The sequence below is a fragment of the Pan paniscus genome, chromosome 2 (assembly GCF_029289425.2).
Source record: "Pan paniscus chromosome 2, NHGRI_mPanPan1-v2.0_pri, whole genome shotgun sequence".
Taxonomy (NCBI): Eukaryota; Metazoa; Chordata; class Mammalia; order Primates; family Hominidae; genus Pan; species Pan paniscus.
This window is the reverse complement of record NC_085926.1, coordinates 51,264,621-51,284,811: the sequence shown is the minus strand read 5'-3', so window position 1 is coordinate 51,284,811 and position 20,191 is coordinate 51,264,621. Positions and strand designations below refer to the sequence as shown.

The following is a 20,191-nucleotide window of genomic DNA, read 5'->3' as shown; positions in this document are numbered from 1 at the left end:
GTGAAAAAAAGCTGAACATCACTGATCATTAGAGAAATGCAAATGAAAACCACAATGATACAGCATCTCACACCAGTCAGAATGACAATTATTAAAAATGTCAAGAAACAACAGATGCTGGTGAGGCTGTGGAGAAATAGGAATGCTTTTACACTGTTGGTGGGAATGTAAATTAGTTCAACCATTGTGGAAGACAGTGTGGTGATTCCTCAAAGACCTAGAAGCAAAAATACCATTTGGCCCAGCAATCCTATTACTGGGTATATACCCAAAGGATTATAAACCATTCTATTACATATTACAAAGATACATGCACTTGTATGTTCATTGCAGCACTGTTCACAATAGCAAAGACATGGAATCAACATAAATGCCCATCAACAATACACTGGATAAAGAAAATGGGTTACATATACACCATGGAATACTATGCAGCCATAAAAAGGAATGAAATCATGTCCTTTGCAGGGACATGGATGGAGCTGGAAGCCATTATCCTCAGCAAACTAACACAGGAACAGAAAACCAAATACTGTATGTTCTCACTTATAAGTGGGTGCTGAACAATGAGATCACATGGACACAGGGAGGAAAACAACATAGACTGGGGCGTTGGGGAGTGAGGTGGGGGGAGGGAGAGCATTACGAAAAATAGCTAATGCGTGCTGGGCTTAATACCTATGTAATAGGTTGATAGGTGCAGGAAACCACCATGGCACACATTTACCTATGTAACAAACATGCACATCCTGCACATATACCCTAGAACTTAAAATCAAAATTAAAATTAAAAAAATTGGTTCTTTGAAAAGATCAACAAGATGGACAAACTTTTAGCTGCATTGACCAAGAAAGAAAAAGAGAACTCAAATTAGTCAAATTAGGAACAAAAGAAGTGACATCATTACCAATGTTATAAAATCAGAAAGGATTACATGGTTCTAGTATGAACAAATGCATGCCAACAAATTATATAACCTAGATGAAATTGACAAATTCTTAGGAAGTTACACGCTACCAAAGTTCATTCATGAAGAAATAGAAAATCTGAGTATACCTATTCACAAGTGAAAGATCCAATAATTAAAAAGGTTTTCACAAAGAAAATTCTAGGACAAGATGGTTTCACTACTAAAATCTATGAAATGTTTAAAGAATTAATACCAATATTTGTCTTCTTCATTATATCTACTCTTTTTTTGTTTTTGAGATGGGGTCTCACTCTGTTGCCCAGGCTGGAGTGCAGTGGCACAATCATAGTTCACTGTAGCATTGACTCCTGAACTCAAGGGATCCTCCTGCCTCAGTCTCTTGAGTAAAGAAAGTCTCAACAGATTTAGCTGGGACTAAACTGGGACTACAGGCATGCACCACTACACTCAACTAAAAAAAAAAATTATTATTATTATTATTTTTTTTTTTGTAAAGACAGGGTCTTGCTCTATTGCCCAGGCTTGTCTCCAACTCCTGACTTAATGCCTCCTGACTTGACCTCCCAAAGTGCTAGGATTACAGGTATGAGCTACCATGCCTGGCCTGTTATATCTACTCTCAGTGTGAAGTGCTATCTTGTAGATTTAATTTAATTTCCTTAATGAGTAATAATGTGGAGTATCTTTTCTTGTGCATATTGGCTATGTGTCTGTCTTCTCTGGGGAAATGTCTATTCAAATCTTTTGCCCATTTTTAAATTGAGTTTTCTATCTTTGAGTAGTAGGTGTCTTTTTGAATATATTCTAGCCCACAAGGTGTTTACTAGATGTATGATTTGCAAATATTCTCTCCCATTCTGTGGGTTATCTTGATGGTAGCCTTTGAAGCACAAAAATTTTTAACTTTGTGTGATGAAGTCTAACTTACCTATTTTTTTCTTTTGTTGTTTGCACTTTGGTGTTATATCTACGAAACCACTGCTTAACACAAGATATACTACGTTTTCTTCCAAGAGTTTCATAGTTTTAGCTTTTACATTTAGGTCTAAAATCCATTCCAAGTTAATTTTGTAAATACTATAAGGTAGAGGTGCAATATCATTCTTTTACATGTGGATTTTTTTTTTTTTTTTCTGAGACAGAGTCTCACTCTATCCCCCAGGCTGGAGTGCAGTGGCACGATCTCAGCTCACTGCAACCTCTGCCTCCTGGATTCAAGCGATTCTCATGCCTCAGCCTCCTGAGTAGCTGGGATTACAAGTGCCCGCCACTATGCCTGGCTAATTTTTAAATTTTTAGTAAAGACGGGTTTCCCCATGTTGGCCAGGGTGGTCTCGAACTCCTGACCTCAGGTGATCTGCCTGCCTCAGACTCCCAAAGTGCTGGGATTACAGGTGTGAGCCACTGCACCTGGCCCTACATGTGGATATTAAGTTGTCCCAGAACCATTTGTTGAAAAGACACTTCTTTCCTTACTGAATTATCTTGGCAGTATTATAAAAAATCAATTTACTTTGGGAGGCCAAGGCGGGCGGATCACAAGGTCAGGAGATCGAGACCATCCTGGCTAACACAGTGAAACCCCATCTCTACTAAAAATACAAAAAAATAGCCGGGCATGGTGGCGGGCACCTGTAGTCCCAGCTACTCAAGAGGCTGAGGCAGGAGAATGGGGTGAACCCAGGAGGCAGAGCTTGCAGTGAGCCGAGATCGCGCCACTGCACTCCAGCTCGGGCAACAGAGCAAGACTCCATCTCAAAAAAAAAAAAAAAAAAAAAAACCAATAAAGTAAGAGTTTATTTTTGGACTCTCCAGTTTTGTTGATCTATGTATCTATCTTTATGTTAGTACAAATCTTGATTACTGTTACTTTGTAGTAAGTTTTGAAAATGGGAACTGTGAATCTTTCAATTTTGTTCTTTTTCCAGGTTGTTTTGGCTGAGTCCCCAATATTTCTACATGAATTGAAGGCTCAGACTGTCAATCTCTGCAAAAATGCAGCTGGAAGTTCTTTTTTATTCATTTTGATGATATTGTAACTGGGATTTTTTCTTAATTTCAGTTTTTGAATCATTTATTGCTGGTGTATAGAACTATATTTTTGGATATTGATCTTATGTCCTGAAATCTTGAACTTGTTTGTAACTTTTGATAATTTTCCTGTGGATGCCTTAGAATTTTCTGTATATAAAATCAAGTTAGCTTGAGCAACATAGTGAGACTCCATCTCTTAAAAAAAATTTAAAAAGTTAGCCAGGCATAGTTGTCAGTGCCTGTAATTCCAGCTACTTGGGAGGCTGAGGCAGAAGGATCACTTGAGCCCAGGAGTTTGAAGCTGCAGTGAGCTATGATCGTGCCAGTGTACTCCAGCCTGGAGGACAGAATACCTCACCTCCTAAAAAAAAGAATCAGGTCATCTGTGAATAGAGATAGTTTCACTTCTTCCTTTCTAATCTGAAGGGTTACCCCCCACCCCCCAATGCCTTATTGCCCCAGCTAGACTCTCCAGTATAATAAATAAAAATGGCTAGAGCACACATCTTGCCCTTGTTCCTGATCTTAGGAGAAAGAAATTAATCTTTTGTTATGAAGTATGATGTTAGGTGTGTGTTTTTCATAGATGCCCTTTATAAGGTTGAAGAAGTTTGCTTCTATTTTTAGTTTGTTCAGTGATTTTATTACAAAACAAATACCAAATTGTTGGTGGATTTTTTTTAATGCTTTTTCTACATTTGCTATGGTTTGGATATGTCCCCTCAAAACCTCATGTTGAAATCTCATCCCCAATGTTGGAGGTAGAACATAATGGGAGGTGTTTGGGCCATAGGGGTGGATCCATGAAGAACAGATAAATGCCTTCCCTTGGGGAAAAGTGAGCTCTTGCTCTATTAGTTCCCATGACAGCTGGTTGTTAAAGAGAGCCTGGCACCTTCCCCCTCTTTCTTGATTTCTCTCTCACCATGATATCTCTGCACACACTGGCTCTCCTTCACCTTCTGCCATGAGTGGAAGCAGCCTGAGGCCTTCGCCAGAGACCCAATCTTAAACTTTTTCAGACATTAGAATTGTAAGCCAAATAAACCCTTTTTCTTTATAAACTAATCGGCCTCAGGTATTCCTTTATAGAAACACAAAATGGACTAAGACGTTAACTGAGATGATCATGTGGTTTTGTCCTTTATACCATTTAAGGGTGTATTACACCGATTTAAAAAATTTTTATTTTAATTGACAAATAATAATTGTATATAATTATTAAACACAATCTGATGTGTCAATACATGTATACATTGTGGAATGAACAAATCGGGCTAATTAGCATATTCATCACCTCAGATATTTATCATTTTTTTTGTGGTGAGAACACTGAAAATACTGTTTTAGCTATTTTGAAATATACACTCCATTATTAACTATTGTCACCATGCTGTGCAACAGAACACCTGAACTGAAACTTTGCACCCACTGACCAATGTCTCCCCTTTCTCTATCTACTGCCCCCACCCCCAGCCTCTGGTAACCATCATTCTACTATCTACTTTTCGAGTTCAATTTTTTTTTTTTTTTTTTGAGATAAGAGTCTCTCTCTGTCGCCCAGGCTGGAGTGCAGTGGCACGATCTTGGCTCACTGCAAGCTCTGCCTCCCGGGTTCACGCCATCTTCCTGCCTCAGCCTCCCCAGTAGCTGGGACTACAGGTACCTGCCACCACGCCTGGCTATTTTTTTGTATTTTTAGTAGATACTGGGTTTCACCATGTTAGCCAGGATGGTCTCGATCTCCTGACCTCGTGATCCGCCTGCCTTGGCCTCCCAAAGTGCTGGAATTACAGGCTTGAGCTACTGCGCCCAGCCTCGAGTTCAATTTTTTTTAGATTCTACACGTAAGTGAGATCATATGATATTTGTCTGTTCCTCGTTTACTTCACTTAACATAATGTCCTCCAGGTTCATCCATGTTGCTGGAAATGACAAAATTTCCTACTTCTTTTAAGGCTGAATAGTATTGCCTGTGTATATATACCACATGTTAAAAAGCTATTCATCTGCTGATAGACACTTAGGTTTTTTCCATGTCTCTGCTATTGTGAATAACACTGCAATGAACATGGGAGTGTACATATCTCTTTGACATACGGATTTTAATTCCTCTGGGTATATACCCAGAAGTGGAATTGTTGGATTATATGGTAATTCTATTTTTAGTTTGAGAAAACTTCATACTGTTTTCCAAAATGGCTGTATTTACAATATCACTAACAGTGTACAAGAGTTCCCTTTTCTCCATATCCTCACCAACAGTTATCTTTCATCTTTTTGATTATAGCTTATCTAACAAATGTGACATGATATCTCACTGTGGTTTTACTTTGTGTTTTCTGATGACTAGAAATGTTGAGCATTTTTTCATATATCTGATGTCTTCTTTTAAGAAATGTCTACTCAAGTCCTTTGCCAATTTTAAAAATAGGGTTATTTGTAGTCTTGTTATTGAGCAGCTTGAGGTTCCTTGTATATTTTGGATATTAGTCCCTTATCTGACATGTAATTTGCAAATATTTTCTCCCAATCTGTAGGTGTTCTCTTCATTCTATTGTTTTCTTCACTGTGAAGAAGCTTTTTAGTTTGATGCAATCCCATTTTCTATTTTTATTTTCATTGCCAGTGCTTTAGGGATCATATCCAAGAAATCCCTACCTAGATCAACATCATAGGTTTTCCCCTATGTTTTCTTCTAGTAGCTTTATCATTTCAGGTCTTCAATCCATTTTCAGTTGATTCTTCTATAGGGGGGTGAGATAAAGGTCTGCTTTCATTCTTCTGTATATGGTTTATCCAATTTTCCTAACATCACTTATTGATGAGACTCTCCTTTTTTCATTGTGTGTTCTTGGCATCTTTGTCAAAAATCAATTAATGGTAGATGTGTGGGTTTATTTCTGGGCTCACTATCCTATTCTATTGGTCAATGTGTCTGTTTTTATGCCAATACCATGGTGTTTTGATCACTATAGTTTTGTAATATGCTCTGAAATATGGTAGAGTGATGCCTCCAGCTTTGTTCTTTTTGGTCAAGGTTGCTTTGGCTATTTGGGGTCTTTTTTTATTCCATACACATTTTAGGATTGTTTTTTTCTATTTCTGTGAGGAATGACATTGGAATTTTGATGGAGATTGCATTGAATCTGTAGATTGCTTTAGGGAGTATAAACAGCTTAACAATATTAATCCTTCCAATCCATAAACATGAGATATCTGTCCATTTATTTGCATAATCTTTAATTTCCTTAATCAATATTTTATAGTTGTCAGTATACATGTAGATCTTTAACTTCCTTGGTTAAATGTACCCCTGAAACCTGGCCAACATGGTAAAATCCCATCTCTACCAAAAAATACAAAAAAATTAGCTGGGTGTGGTGGCATGCACCTGTAAACCCAGCTACTCAGGAGGCTGAGGTGGGAGAATCTCTAGAACCTGGGAGGTGGAGGTTGCACTGAGCCAAGATTGTGCTACTGCACTCCAGTCTGGGAGACAGAGGGAGGCCCTGTCTCAAGAAAAAAAAAATTTTAACCCCTAAGTATTTTGTTTTTTAAAAATACTATTGTAAACAGGATGGTTTTTGTAACTTCTTTATTTTTGTAGAGAGGAGGTCTCACTATGTTGCCCAGGCTGGTCTCAAACTCCTGGGCTCAAGCGATCCTCCCATCTCAGCCTCCCAAAGTGCTGGTATTACAAGTGTGAGCCACCACACCTGGCTTGTTTTCATAATTTCTTTTTTAGACAGTTTGTTGTTATTGTATAGAAACACAACTAATTAGGTGTTGTCTCCTGCAATTTTACTGAATCTGTTTTTCAGTTCTAACAGGTTTTTTTTGTAGAGTCTTTGAAATTTTCTATATATATGACCATGTCATTGGCAAACAGAGACAATTCTACTCCATCATTTCCTATTTGGATGCCTTTTCTTTCTCTTGCCTAACTGCTCTGGCTAGGACAGAAGTATTTATTACAGAAGTACTTAGTATTGTGTTGAACAGAAGTAGTCAGAGTGGGCATCCCTGTCTTGTTCCTGATCTTAAAAAAAATGCTTTCAGTTTTTCACTGTTGAGTGTGAAGTTAACTATGGGCTTATCATATATGATATTTATTGTTTTGAAGAACATTCTTTCTATATGTAATTTGTTGGGAATTTTAAAATCAAGAAATGAGAATTTTTTATATGCTTTGCCTGCATTTATTGAGATGATCATGTTTTTCTCCTTCATTCTGTTAATATGGTGAATCACATTTATTGATTTGAGTATGTTGAACCAACCTTGTATTTTATTGATTTGAGTATGTTGAACCAACCTTGTATTCCAGCGATAAATCCCACTTGATCATGGTGAATAATCCTTTTAATGTACTGTTGAATATAGTTTGCTAGTCTTTTGTTGATGACTTTTGCATCATATTAATCCATGTTACTGACCTATAGCTTCCTTTTCTTGTAGTGTCTTTGTCTGGCTTTAGTATCAGGGTAATGCTAGCCCAATGAAATGAGTTTGGAAATATTCCCTCCTCTTCAATTTTTAAGAAAAGTTTGGGAAGGATTATTATTAGTTTGTCTGTAAATGTCTGGCAGAATTCAACTGTGAAGCCATCTAGTCCTGGGCTTTTCTTGGATGGGAGACTCTTAATTACTGATTCAAGCTCTTTACTAGTTATTAGTCTGTTCAGATTTCCAATCTCTTCATGATTAAGTCTTAGTAGATACACGTGTCTAGGAATTTATCATTTTCTCCTACGTTGTCCAATCTGCTGGCATATAATTATTTGTAGCAGTCTCTTATGATCCTTTATATTTCTGTTATCAGTTGTAACGTCTTCTATTTCATTTCTGACTTGACTCTTCTCTCTGTTTTGCTTTTCAGAAAATAAACTTGTTTAGGTGATTTTTCTTTTCTTTTTCTTTTTTTAGTGTCCATTTCATTTACTTCTACTCTGATATTTCTTATTTCTTTCCTTCTGTTAACTTTGGGGTTAGTTTTTTCTTATTTTACTAGTTCCTTGAGGTGTGACATTGGGTTGTTTGAGATCTTGCTTCTTATTTGATGTAGGCATTTATTGCTATAAACTTCCCTCCCAGAGCTGCTTTTGCTGCATTCTGTAAGATTTGATATGTTTCCATTTTTATCTCCAGATATTATTTTTGTTATTTTTATTTTTGAGATAGAGTTTCACTCTTGTTGCCCAGGCTGGAGTGCAGTGGCACGATCTTGGCTCACTGCAACCTCCACCTCTCGGGTTCAAACAATTCTCTGCCTCAGCCTCCCAAGTACCTGGGATTACAGGTGCCCGCCACCACGCCTGGCTAATTTTTGTATTTTTAGTAGAGACAGGGTTTCACATCTTGACCAGGCTGGTCTTGAACTCCTGACCTTGTGATCCACCTACTTTGGCCTCCTACAGTGCTGGGATTACAGGCATGAGCCACTGTGCCCAGCCCACTGTCTCTTTTTATAATTTTTGACCTAAAGTCAACTTTGTCTGAAATAGTATAGCCACCCCTGCTCTTTTTGTTTCCATTTGCATGAAATGTCTTTTTTCTTTTATATATATATTATACTTTAAGTTCTAGGGTACATATGCACAACATGCAGGTTTGTTACATATATATACATGTGCCATGTTGGTGTGCTGCACCCATTAACTCGTCATTTACATTAGGTATATCTCCTAATGCTATCCCTCCCCTCTCCCCCAACCCCACAACAGGCCCCGGTGTGTGATGCTCCCCTTCCTGTGTCCAGGTGTTCTCATTGTTCAATTCCCACCTATGAGTGAGAACATGTGGTGTTTGGATTTTTGTCCTTGCGATAGTTTGCTGAGAATGATGGTTTCCAGCTTCATCCATGTCCCTACAAAGGACATGAACTCATCATTTTTTATGGCTGCATAGTATTCCATGGTGTATATGTGCCACATTTTCTTAATCCAGTCTATCATTGTTGGACATCTGCATTGGTTCCAAGTCTTTGCTATTGTGAGTAGTGCCGCAATAAACATACATGTGCATGTGCCTTTATAGCAGCATGATTTATATTCCTTTGGGTATATACCCAGTAATGGGATGGTTGCGTCAAATGGTATTTCTAGTTCTAGATCCCTGAGGAATTGCCACACTGTCTTCCACAATGGTTGAACCAGTTTACAGTCCCACCAACAGTGTAAAAGTGTTCCTATTTCTCCACATCCTCTCCAGCACCTGTTGTTTCCTTTTTAATGATCGCCATTCTAACTGGTGTGAGATGATATCTCATTGTGGTTTTGATTTGCATTTCTCTGATGGCCAGTGATGATGAGCATTTTTTCATGTGTCTGTTGGCTGCATAAATGTCTTCTTTTGAGAAGTGTCTGTTCATATCCTTCACCCACTTTTTGATGGGGTTGGTTTTTTCTTGTAAATTTGTTTGAGTTCTTTGTAGATTCTGGATATTAGCCCTTTGTCAGATGAGTAGATTGCAAAAATGTTCTCCCATTCTGTAGGTTGCCTGTTCACTCTGATGGTAGTTTCTTTTTTCATCCCTTCACTTTCAGTGTATGACTGTCCTTTAAGGTGAAGTGAGGCTACTGTAGGCAGCATATAGTTGGGTCTTTAAAAAAAAAAATTCCATTCAGGAACTCCACGTCTTTTGATTGGAGAATTTAATCTATTTACATTCAAAGTAATTACCGATAGGCAAGGACTTATTTACTAGTGCTGTTTTGCTTTCTGGTTGGTTGTTTGTAGATCCTTTGTTCTTTTCTTCCTGTATTGCTTTCTTCCTTTGTGGCTGGATGGCTGTCTAGTGGTATGCTTTGATTCTTTTATCTTTTGTATATTAATTACAGGCTTTTGCTTAGTAGTTACTCAGTGGCTTACATAAAACATCTTATACTAATAGCATTTTAGGCTGATAACAACTTTGATTGCATAAAGAAACTCTATACTTTAATTCCCCTCCTCCTACCCTCCACCTTCAAATAGGCCCTAGTATCTGTGGTTCCCTTGTGTCCATGTACAGCTCCCACTTATAAGTGAGAACATGCAGCATTTGGTTTGCTGTTCCTGCATTAGTTTGCTTAGGATAATGGCCTCTAGCTCCATCCATGTTGCTGCAAAAAACATAATCTCATTCTTTTTTATGGCTGTGTAGAATTCCATGGTATATACGTTCTTTTTTTAAATAACCTAGAGCTGTTTCTCTATTTTGTCACTCCTGTCCTAAGTCATTTATACTCAAGTCTCTCATCTCTCTTCCCCCAGGCTACTCCCTTTCCTCTGTCTCTTTACTTCCTCCACCGATTTACTTTAAATACACACACATGTGCACATACACACACACACACACACACACACACACACCCCCCCAAACCCACACAAACACCCCTCTCCTAGGCTAGGCTGTTTCAGCTTAGGAAATAAAAAATAAAATCTGTTGGCTTATGAGTAGCCTTTACCTGCAGTCAGAGAGGCATACTGCCTTTCAAGCTCTCAGTTTCTTTCTTCAGGACCATTTCCTCTGCTCCTTTTCTTTCAAACTTATTTTCAGGAAAACTAGGCCATTAGTCATTTACTCCCTCATTCTAAGTGAGTTTTTGTCACTTGTTACTCTGAGTAAAAGGTATTTAAAAGCCTTTATGTTAGCTTTTTTCTTTCTTTTATTTTAGGTTCAGGGGTACATGTGCAGGTTTGTTATATAGGTAAATTGAGCATCATGGAGGTTTGGTGTCCAGATTATTATATTGCCCCAGCAATAAGCACAGTACCTGATAGGTAGTTTTTTGATCCTCACTCTCCTCCCACCCTCCACTCTTAGATAGGCCCTGATGTCTGTTGTTCTCTTAATTTTTTTTTTTTTTTTTTGAGATGGAGTCTCACTTTGTCACCTAGGCTGGAGGGCAGTGCTACGATCTTGGCTCACTGCAACCTCTGCCTCCTAGGTTCAAGTGACTCTCCTGCCTCAGCCTCCTGAGTAGCTGGGATTACAGGCATGTGCAGCCATGCCCGACTCATTTTTGTATTTTTAGTAGAGACGGGGTTTCACCATGTTGACCAGGCTGGTCTCGAACTCCTGACCACAAATGATCCCCCTGCATCAGCCTCCCAAAGTGCTGGGATTACAGGCATGAGCCACTGAGCCTGCCTGTTGTTCTCTTCTTATGTCCATGAGTACTCAATGTTTAGCTTCCACTTACAAGTGAGAACATGTGGTATTTGGTTTTCTGTGTTAGTTCACTTAGGACAATGGCCTCCAGCCCCATCCATGTTGCTGCAAAGGACATGATCTTGTTCTTTTAAAATGGCTGTGTAGTATTCCAATGTGTATATGTAGCACACTTTCTTTATCTAGTCTACCACTGATGGGCATTTAGGTTGATTCCATGTCTTTGCTATTGTGAATAGTTCTGTGATGAACACATACATGTGCATGTGTCTTTATGGTAGAATTATTTATTTTCCTTTGGTTATATATCCAGCAATGGGATTGCTGGGTTGAATGGTAGTTCTTTTTTAAGTTGAGAAATCACAGAACTGCTTTCCATAATGGCTGGACTAATTTACATTCCCATTAGCAGTGTATAAGTGTTCCCTCTTCTCTGCAACCTCACCAGCATTTGTTATTTTTTGACTTTTAATTTTTTAATTTTAATTTTTACTATTTTGAGACAGGGTCTTTTCCTGTCACCCACGTGGGAGAACTGTGGTACAATCAGCTCACTGCAGCCTTGATTTCCTGGGCCCAAGCAATCTTACCTCAGCCTCCCAAATAGCTTGGACAACAGGCACATGTCACCATGTCTGGGTAATTTTTATTTTTTTTTTTGTCAAGATGGGGTCTTGCTATGCTGCCCAGGCTGGACTTGAATTCCTGGGCTCAAGTGATCTTGCTGCCTCAGCCTCCCAATATTTTTTTGACTTTAATAACAGCTATTCTGAGTGGTCTCAGATAGTATCTTGCTGTGGTTTTCATTTGTATTTCTCCAGTGATTAGTGATGTTGAACATTTTTTCATGTGCTTGTTTGCTGTATGTCCTCTTTTGAAAAGTGTCTGTTCATGTCTTTTGCCCACTTTTTAACAGAGTTGTTTTTTTGCTTGTGAATTTAAGTTCCTTACAGATTCTGGTTATCAGACCTTTGTCAGATGCATAGTTTGCAAATATTTTCTCCCATTCTGTGGCTTGCCTGTTTATTCTGTTGAGAGTTTTTCTGTGCAGAAGCTCTTTAATTAGATCACATTCGTCAATTTTTGCTTTTGTTGCAAATTGCTTTTGGTGTCTTTGTCATGAAATCTTTGTCAGGGCCTATGTCCAGGTAGTTCTTTTTTAAGTTATTTGAAAATCTTCCAGAGTTTTTATAATTTTAGGTTTTACATTTAAGTCCTTAATCCATCTTGAGTTAATTTTTGTATATGGCATGAGGAAGGGGTCCAGTTTCAATCTGCATATGGCTAGCCAGTTATCCCAGCACCATTTATTGAATAGGGAGTCTTTTCCCCATTGCTTGTTTTTGTCAACTTTGTTGTAAATGAGATTGTCGTAGGTATGAAGCTTTATTTCTGAGCTCTGTATTCTGTTCCTTTGGTCTATGTGTCTATTTTTTGTATCCGTACCATGCTGTTTTGGTTACTGTAGCCTTGTAGTATAGTTTGAAGTCAGGTAATGTCATGCCTCCAGCTTTGTTCTTTTTGCTTAGGACTGCTTTGGCTATTCAGGCTTTTTTTTTAATTCCATATCAATTAAAAAAAGTTTTTAATTCTGTGAGAAATGTCATTGGTAATTTAATAGGAATAGCAATGAATCTGTAAATTGCTTTGAGTTGTATGGTCATTTTAACAATATTGATTCTTCATACTTCCTAGCCATGAACATGGAATGTTTTTCCATTTGTTTGTGTAATCTCTGATTTATTTTAGCAGTTTTGTAATTCTCCTTGTAGAGATCTTTTACCTCTCTGGTTAGTTTTATTCCTAGATACTTTATCCTTTTTGTGGCTATTGTGAATGGAATTACGTTCTTAATTTGGCTCAGCTTGAATGTTGTTGGTGTATAAAAATGCTACTGATTTTTTACATCGATTTTTGTATCCTGAAACTTTGCTGAAGTTGTTTATCAGATCTAGGAACTTTTGGGCAGAGGTTATGGAGTTTCCTAGGTATAGAATTATAACATCTGTAAATAGAGATAGTTTGACTTCCTCTCTTCCTATTTGGATGCGTTTTCTTTCTCTTGCCTGATTGCTTTGGCTAGAACTTCCAAACTAAACTCTTTTTTCATTTGAGATGGAGTCATGCACTGTTGCCTGGGCTGGAGTGCAATGGCGTGATCTTGGCTCACTGCAACCTCTGCCTCCTGGGTTCAAGCGATTCTCCTGCCTCAGCCTCCCAAGTAGCTGGGATTACAGGCACCCGCCACCACACCCAGCTAATTTTTTTTTTATTTTTAGTAGAGATGGGGTTTCGCTATGTTGGCCAGATAGGTCTCAAACTCCTGACCTCATGATCTGCCCACCTTGGCCTCCCAAAGTGCTGGGATTATAGGTGTGAGGCACTGCACCTGGCCTTACCCTCTTTTTAAAATTTCTTTTCTTTTTGTACCTCAGATTATATAATTTTCAGTGACCTGTTTTTTATTTCAGTAATCCTTTCTTCTGCTTGATCTAGTCTGCTGCTGAATCCTTTTATTGAAATTTTCAGTTTAGAGTATTCTTCAGCTCTATGATTTGTTTGGTACTTATGTATACTTTCTGTTTCTTTGTTGAAATTCTCAGTTTATTCTTTCATTGCTCTCCCGACCTCAGTGAGCATCTTTATGAACATTATTTTGAATTCCTTGTTGGATGATCACATACCTACACTTCACTTGGGCTGGTTTCTGGACATTTATCTTATTCTTTTGTTTGAAATATACTCCTGTTTATTTTCCTTGATGCTCTGTGGTTCATTTCTGCATATGAGATCAGACAATTATTTCTCCCAATCTTGTCAGGTTGGCCTTGTGTAGAAGGATCTCACCAATTCATCCATCCAGAGATTCTAAGGTGCCTCTCAAATCTTTGTGTTTGTCCAGACTGCTGTCTCTGTTTTGGGTGGCCTCCTGGAGCTTAGGATGTGCCATGCCCTCTCCATACTCTGAAACTGATAACTTAGGAGCCAGACTCTTGTTATGTAGCTGCAAATGTTAAAGTGTTGGATGCATGCTCCAGTTCATTGTATCTTCATGATAAAGCTGAACATGGGCATTTATATCCCACTGTCACTGCATTAAGCTGGGGAAGAGGATCTGTTGCAAACGTTGTATGTCTACCTCTTGGCTTTCTGTAATCTAGGGCCACTCAGGAATGCAAAGCCCCATTTTCCCAGAATTAGGTTATTAAAGAGATAGTCTCTTGGGTGGGAGCTATAGAAGTTGTGGCACTTAATGTGTGGCCAAATGCCTTCCAGGAAGAATGGGTACACTTGGACTTATCACTGTGGTGAGCCAAAGGAAAGGCTCATGAAGTGCTGAGCTCTGGCTCAGGCTGCTAAATGGTTATTGTTTGTTTGCTCCATTAGCTCCCTGAAACAAGTTCAATATAAGCCAAGCCATAAAGCAGCCACTGGAATTATGTGCCATGAGACCCTTCTAAAGAGAAAAATCGGAGCTGCATGTTCCTGCCCCTTTTCTGCACTGCTCCAAAGGGGTGTTAGCTCCTGGAAGTGTTTGTGTGCCCATTTAAAACCATCTCTTTGTTCTGTGATCTAGGGAGATTAATAAATGCCTAGTTCTTTCTGCTCCTAGAACTAAGAGGTTTAGGATGGAGTCCTTCGGGAGGTAACTGTAAAAGTTGGCGTACTTGATGCATGGCATAAACCCCTTCCAGGGAGAAACAGGGAGATGAGTTTTTAAAGCCACTTTTCTGCACTGATCCTGGCAGATGAAGACCCTGGAAGTATTTATGTGCTCATATAAAACTGCAATTTTTTTTCCTGAGGTCTAGACAGACTCATATATATGCAGCTTCTCTTGCTCCCAATGCTAAGAGGTTTAGGATGCAGTCCTTCGGGTAGAAGCTGTAAAAGTTAGAGCACTCAATATGTGGACAATTCTTTCCAGGAGGGATTAATAGGCCTGCAGTTGTTCCTGGGATGAGCTAGGGGAGAAGGCCTGTGAAGTACCAATCTGCTTCTCAGGCTGCTGGTGGGCCAATACTTGCCTGTCCCTTTAACTCACGAATGTAAGTGTGTTAGAAGCAGACCACCAAGTAGTTATACACCCCTTCCAGGGAGAAACAGAGGAATTGTGTTTTTAAGCCCCTTCTCTGCACTGTTTCAGGAGGATAAAGCCCCAGAAGTGCTTACATGCCCATACGAAACCACAACCTTTTTCATGTAGTCTATGGACACACATATGCCAGTTCCCTTTGTTCCCAGAACAGGGAGGTTTAGGATGCAGTCCCTTGGGTAGAAGCTATAAAAGCTGGGATGCTCAATGTATGGACAAACCCCTTCCAGGAGAGGAGTTTGTCTGAAATTTTCACTAGGGTGAGCTGGGGGAGGAGGCTCAGGAAGTGCCAATCTGCTGCTCAGGCTAGCAGCAAGCTACTACTTGTCTGCTCCTTTAACTCCCCAGTCTAAGTCAGTAAGAAGCCAGACTGCCACATGTCCACTGAAAGAGTTTGTCTGTTCCTGAGAGACACATGGAGCTGCATTTTTGGAGCCCTTTCTCTGCATTGCTTCTAGAGGATAAAGCCCTGGAATTCCTTGTGTGCCCATATAAAATTGCCGCTTTTTCCCTGTGATCTAGAGATACTTACATGTGTCAAATTTCCTCCCCTCCCAGAGTTGGTGAATTAGGAGCCAAACCATGGCAAATCTTAGAATTAGGGTGGTATATGTGAGGTCCAAACCCTCCTCTCCACAGGGAGCAAGTAAATGTTAAAGATTCCTTTCCTGATTTTATGGTGCAGTGCCAGGGGTGGGGTCTGTGCCTGAGTGTGCCTCTCAGCTTTTCCTACCCATTCAATGTGGATGTTTCCTCAGTTGCCTGGTGGGTAAGGATCTTTCAATGGGTCTCCTTCTCTCAGAGGGAAGTGATTCATGAATAGATGTTTATTTGGTGTCTGTGGGTAGAGGGAAAGTCAGGAGCTTCAAATTTTTCTGTGTGGCTCACGTCATTCCTTGACAATTTTCACATGTTAAGCCAAACTTGCATTTCTGGGATAAATCCTACTTGATCATGTTATATAATTCTTTTACTATGTTGGTGGATTCAGTTTGCTAGTATTTTGCTGGAGATTTTCGTGTTTATGTTCATAAGGGGTATTGGTTTGTAGTTTGCTTTTCTTGTGATGTCTTTGTCCAGGTTTCTTATCACAGTATTTATTACTGACCTCATACAATGAGTAGGTAAATGTTCTGTCCTCTTCTACTTTTTGGGATAGTTTGCAAAGGACTGATATTAATTCTTATTTAAAAATTTGGTAGAATTCACCAATTAAGGCATCTGGTCCTGGGCTTTTCTTTGTGGGAAGTTTTTTTTTCTTTTTTCTTTTCTTTTCCTTTTTTTTTTTTTTTTGAGACAGAGTTTCACTCTTGTTGCCCAGGCAGGAGTGCAATGGCACAATCTTGGCTCACCACAACCTCCACCTACCAGGTTCAGGTGGTTCTCCTGCCTCAGCCTCCCGAGTAGCTGGGATTACAGGCGTGCACCACCACACCCGTATAATTTTGTATTTTTAGTAGAGACAGGGTTTCTCTATGTTGGTCAGGTCAGGCTGGTCTCAAACTCCCGACCTCAGGTGATCTGCCTCTGCCCGCCTTGGTCTCCCAAAGTGTTGGGATTACAGGTGAGAGCCACTGCGCCTGGTTGGAAATCTTAAATTATTAACTTGATGTCACTATTTGTGATGAGTCTTTTTAAGATGGATATAATCAGAAGCATTAAATTGTACACTTTAAAAGTATGAATTTTATGGTATAATTATAGCTTAATTAGGCCATAGCCTATTCCTCTCCCTTATTTGGAAGTGTTTTTGCCACTCTCAGCATTCCACAAGTTACTTCCTCTCTTCCTTTGTTCTCCTCTGCCTTTGACTCTTTTGGGAAGTTCTAAGTTGCTAGCCAATTGGGTCGGGTATAGAATGTGAGGTCCCGTTCCAGCCAATGGAAACCAGACACAGCAGTAGGGTGAATGCATCAGGTTATAAATGACCCTATCTCCTTTGTTTGTGTGTGCTCTTGTGGCTGGACTGCTGGCGAGTGCACCCTTTCTGCAGAAAGTAAACTAGCCTTGCTGAGGAATCCTTTGTCTCAGTGTAGATCTTTTGCGACATCGAACTCCTTTGCCCAACACAGGAGAAGTGGAAGACTCCTCTCTGGGGAATGAACAAGTCCAAGTCCTCCAGACACAGGAATTGGGGAATGCTCTGACCAAAAGGGCAGATCTCTTTGGCCATCTACAGGGAAGCCTGCTAGAGAAAGCCCTGCCTATACATAGAGTTTGTAATCAGCACTAAAGGACTTTACTTTTAGATACACACTATCATCCAGGAGTCTCTATAGGAAAGTCTGTAGGAGGAGAGTCTCCAACACAAAAGATAGTGACTGAAACAAATAAAAGCAGTGGGGGAGCAAATCTCTAGGAAAAAAAAGTGACCTGACATCTGATAGATTTGACCATAAGGCAAGATGGAAGAAGAGATATATTAGAAAGATGATAGCAAGAGTGGGAAATCCTCACCAGATTTGATGACCAAAACAAAACAAAGCATAAGCAAATAAAAAAAAGAGGCAATTAATTTTTATAAAAACAATAAGTTCGACAACAAGCTTATCTAACCCACGGCCCATGGGCCATATGCAGCCCAGGATGGCTTTGAATGCAGACCAACACAGATTTGTAAACTTCCTTAAAATATTATGAAATATATATATATATATATACATATATATATATTTATATTTTAGCTCATCAGCTATCATTAGTGTTAGTGTATTTAATGTGTGGCCCAAGACAATTCTTCTTCCAATGTGGCCTAGGGAAGCCGAAAGACTGGACATCACTGTTCTACAAGAAAAGAAATATAATCCCAGGACAGTCTTGGCTCACCACAGTACTTATTTAGCTGTAATAAAGAAAAGATAAACAATATAATCAATGCAAACAAAAATATATGAAAACTACATTGGGAAAATGGGAGGAAGGATGTGTGTGTGAGAGAGGAATGATTCTGGAGAATCATCTTCATTTTCCATAGAAAGAGGAAAATAGATAATAACTAACAATAGCTAAAAATAGTAGTAGAAGCTTCCTGAAGAATAGCAAAAGAATTGAAAGTGGCTGCCTTTGTGGAGTAGGGACTGGACATGAGTCAGGCTGAGCCAGGAAACCATTGTATTTTTTAAAAAAATTATTTCTGGGCTCAATCGATCCTCTCACTTTAGCCTCAAGAGTAGCTAGGACTACAGGTGTTTTATATTATGAACTTTGTAGTATGCTTTGGCTTTTTAAATTATGTATAGCAATCTGTGATAAAAATAAGACCCTCAGTGCTCCAGACCCAGAGTTTGGCAGCAAATGAGCAGTGCACACCCTTGCTCTCTAAAGGTATCTTCCACAAATATATTTAAATGAAAAAAATTGACACCATTATTATTATTAAAGGTATTAAAACAGCAAATCCTAATTTGCAGGTACAAAATATAAGGGTAACTGCCAAGTTACTAAGAAAGGAAGGAGTCCTGGTTGTCTGACAACCAGTGTGGGACAGAGTAGCCTCTAATAGAGGCACATGATCACAGGGCCGCTAATAGTCAAGGAAAACTTGGCAGTGTTACCAGGGTCCAGCTGTGTGGGGACACTGCTGGCTTTCAGCTTCTGGAGGCCAACACTCAGCTGTAAAGCAGGGCTGGTGAATCCTACACCCGTGGCAATGCTAGTCACTTGCATTCATCCCCCTGACAGGGACAAAGCCCCTGGGGAGTGCTGGCTGCACACTTCCTCTCCCAGAGGAAAGGTGTTCTACTGCCTACCTTGAGTTCATCTTTGCTCTGGAAGTTGTCCAGGAGGTGCTGGAAATGGGTGTCACACATCTGGCGGAGCAGTGAGAGAAGGCAGGACACATACTCGCCCTAGGGACCAACCCAAAAAAACACTTAGCATGGCCAATTGCAAGGGCTGTGTTCCCCCAATCCATAGAGGGCAAGGAGAGAAGGGAGGGTCTGAGATGGCCCCAGTGATCATGGAAGAAAGATGACAAATCTAGCCCTCTAAAGCTTTATTTTCTGCTAAGGAAAGCCTGGAGGGATTAGGGGGAAATAAACCCTCTGCAGCATGGGGCTACTGAAAAACCTTAAACTATAATAAAGTAGTACTGCAAAGTGAGACAAATATTCTCCCTTTTTTTCCTAGGAAAGTTTTGGCTAAATAGTCCTTTGCTGCCAGGGCACTGTACTGAAGTCTATAGAGGATACCTGGAAGAGGGGAGAGCTTAACCCTCTCTGGACAGAATTTGGACTCTGCCGATCCTGCTGGACTAGAGCAGCCCTTCTACAAGGACTTCTTTGGAACCTCCTAGAATTTGCACAGGGTTACTGGACTGGGCAAACAAAACACAGCGCAGATCAATATGCCTGTCTGAAAGGCAGAGGAGTTAAAACTGACCTTTTTGAGGGGACAAGCTATGGGCTTTAAGACAAGTAGAAATTAAAGGAGAAATATCAATGTTCAAAATGTCTTCAAGTTCCAATTGGAATACATGGAATAAAATCCTGCTTTAAGGACTTCAAAAACCATCTTACAGCAACTTTTGGCAGGAGGCAGTCAAGCATGGCCTCCTCTTAGTTGCCTCCTTAAAAGGGAGGGAGAACATTTACTTCACTTGGGCAATTTTCAAATGTTTATAAACTCATGAGAAAGTGACAACAGGTTTTAGTCTCTCAAACCCTTTCTAGGTCTCTGAAATTATTATTATTGTTGTTTTTTGGGATGGAGTTTCGCTCTTATCACCCAGTCTGGAGCGCAATGGCATGATCTTGGCTCACTGCAACCTCCACCTCCTAGGTATAAGCGATTCTCCTGCCTCAGCCTCCCAAATAGCTGGGATTACAGGCGCCCACCACCATGCCCGGCTAATTTGTTTTTGTATTTTTAGTAGACAGGGTTTCGCCATGCTGGCCAGGCTAGTCTCGAACTCCTGACCTCAGATGATCCATCTGCCTCGGCCTCCCAAAGTGTTGGGATTACAGGCATGAGC

The 20,191-nt window shown here is 39.7% G+C and overlaps 1 protein-coding gene across 9 annotated transcripts in view; it reads right to left on the bottom strand.

The window, feature by feature from the left end:
* Positions 1–20,191, bottom strand: part of DOCK3 (dedicator of cytokinesis 3) — a 711,442-nt gene that overhangs the window by 84,306 nt on the left and 606,945 nt on the right. For all 9 annotated transcript variants that reach the window (XM_057301776.2, XM_055109993.3, XM_034956564.4 and 6 more), the window contains exon 27: positions 18,969–19,067. In XM_057301776.2, the coding sequence (XP_057157759.1) occupies positions 18,969–19,067 (99 nt within the window). The remainder of the gene's footprint in view (positions 1–18,968; positions 19,068–20,191) is intronic.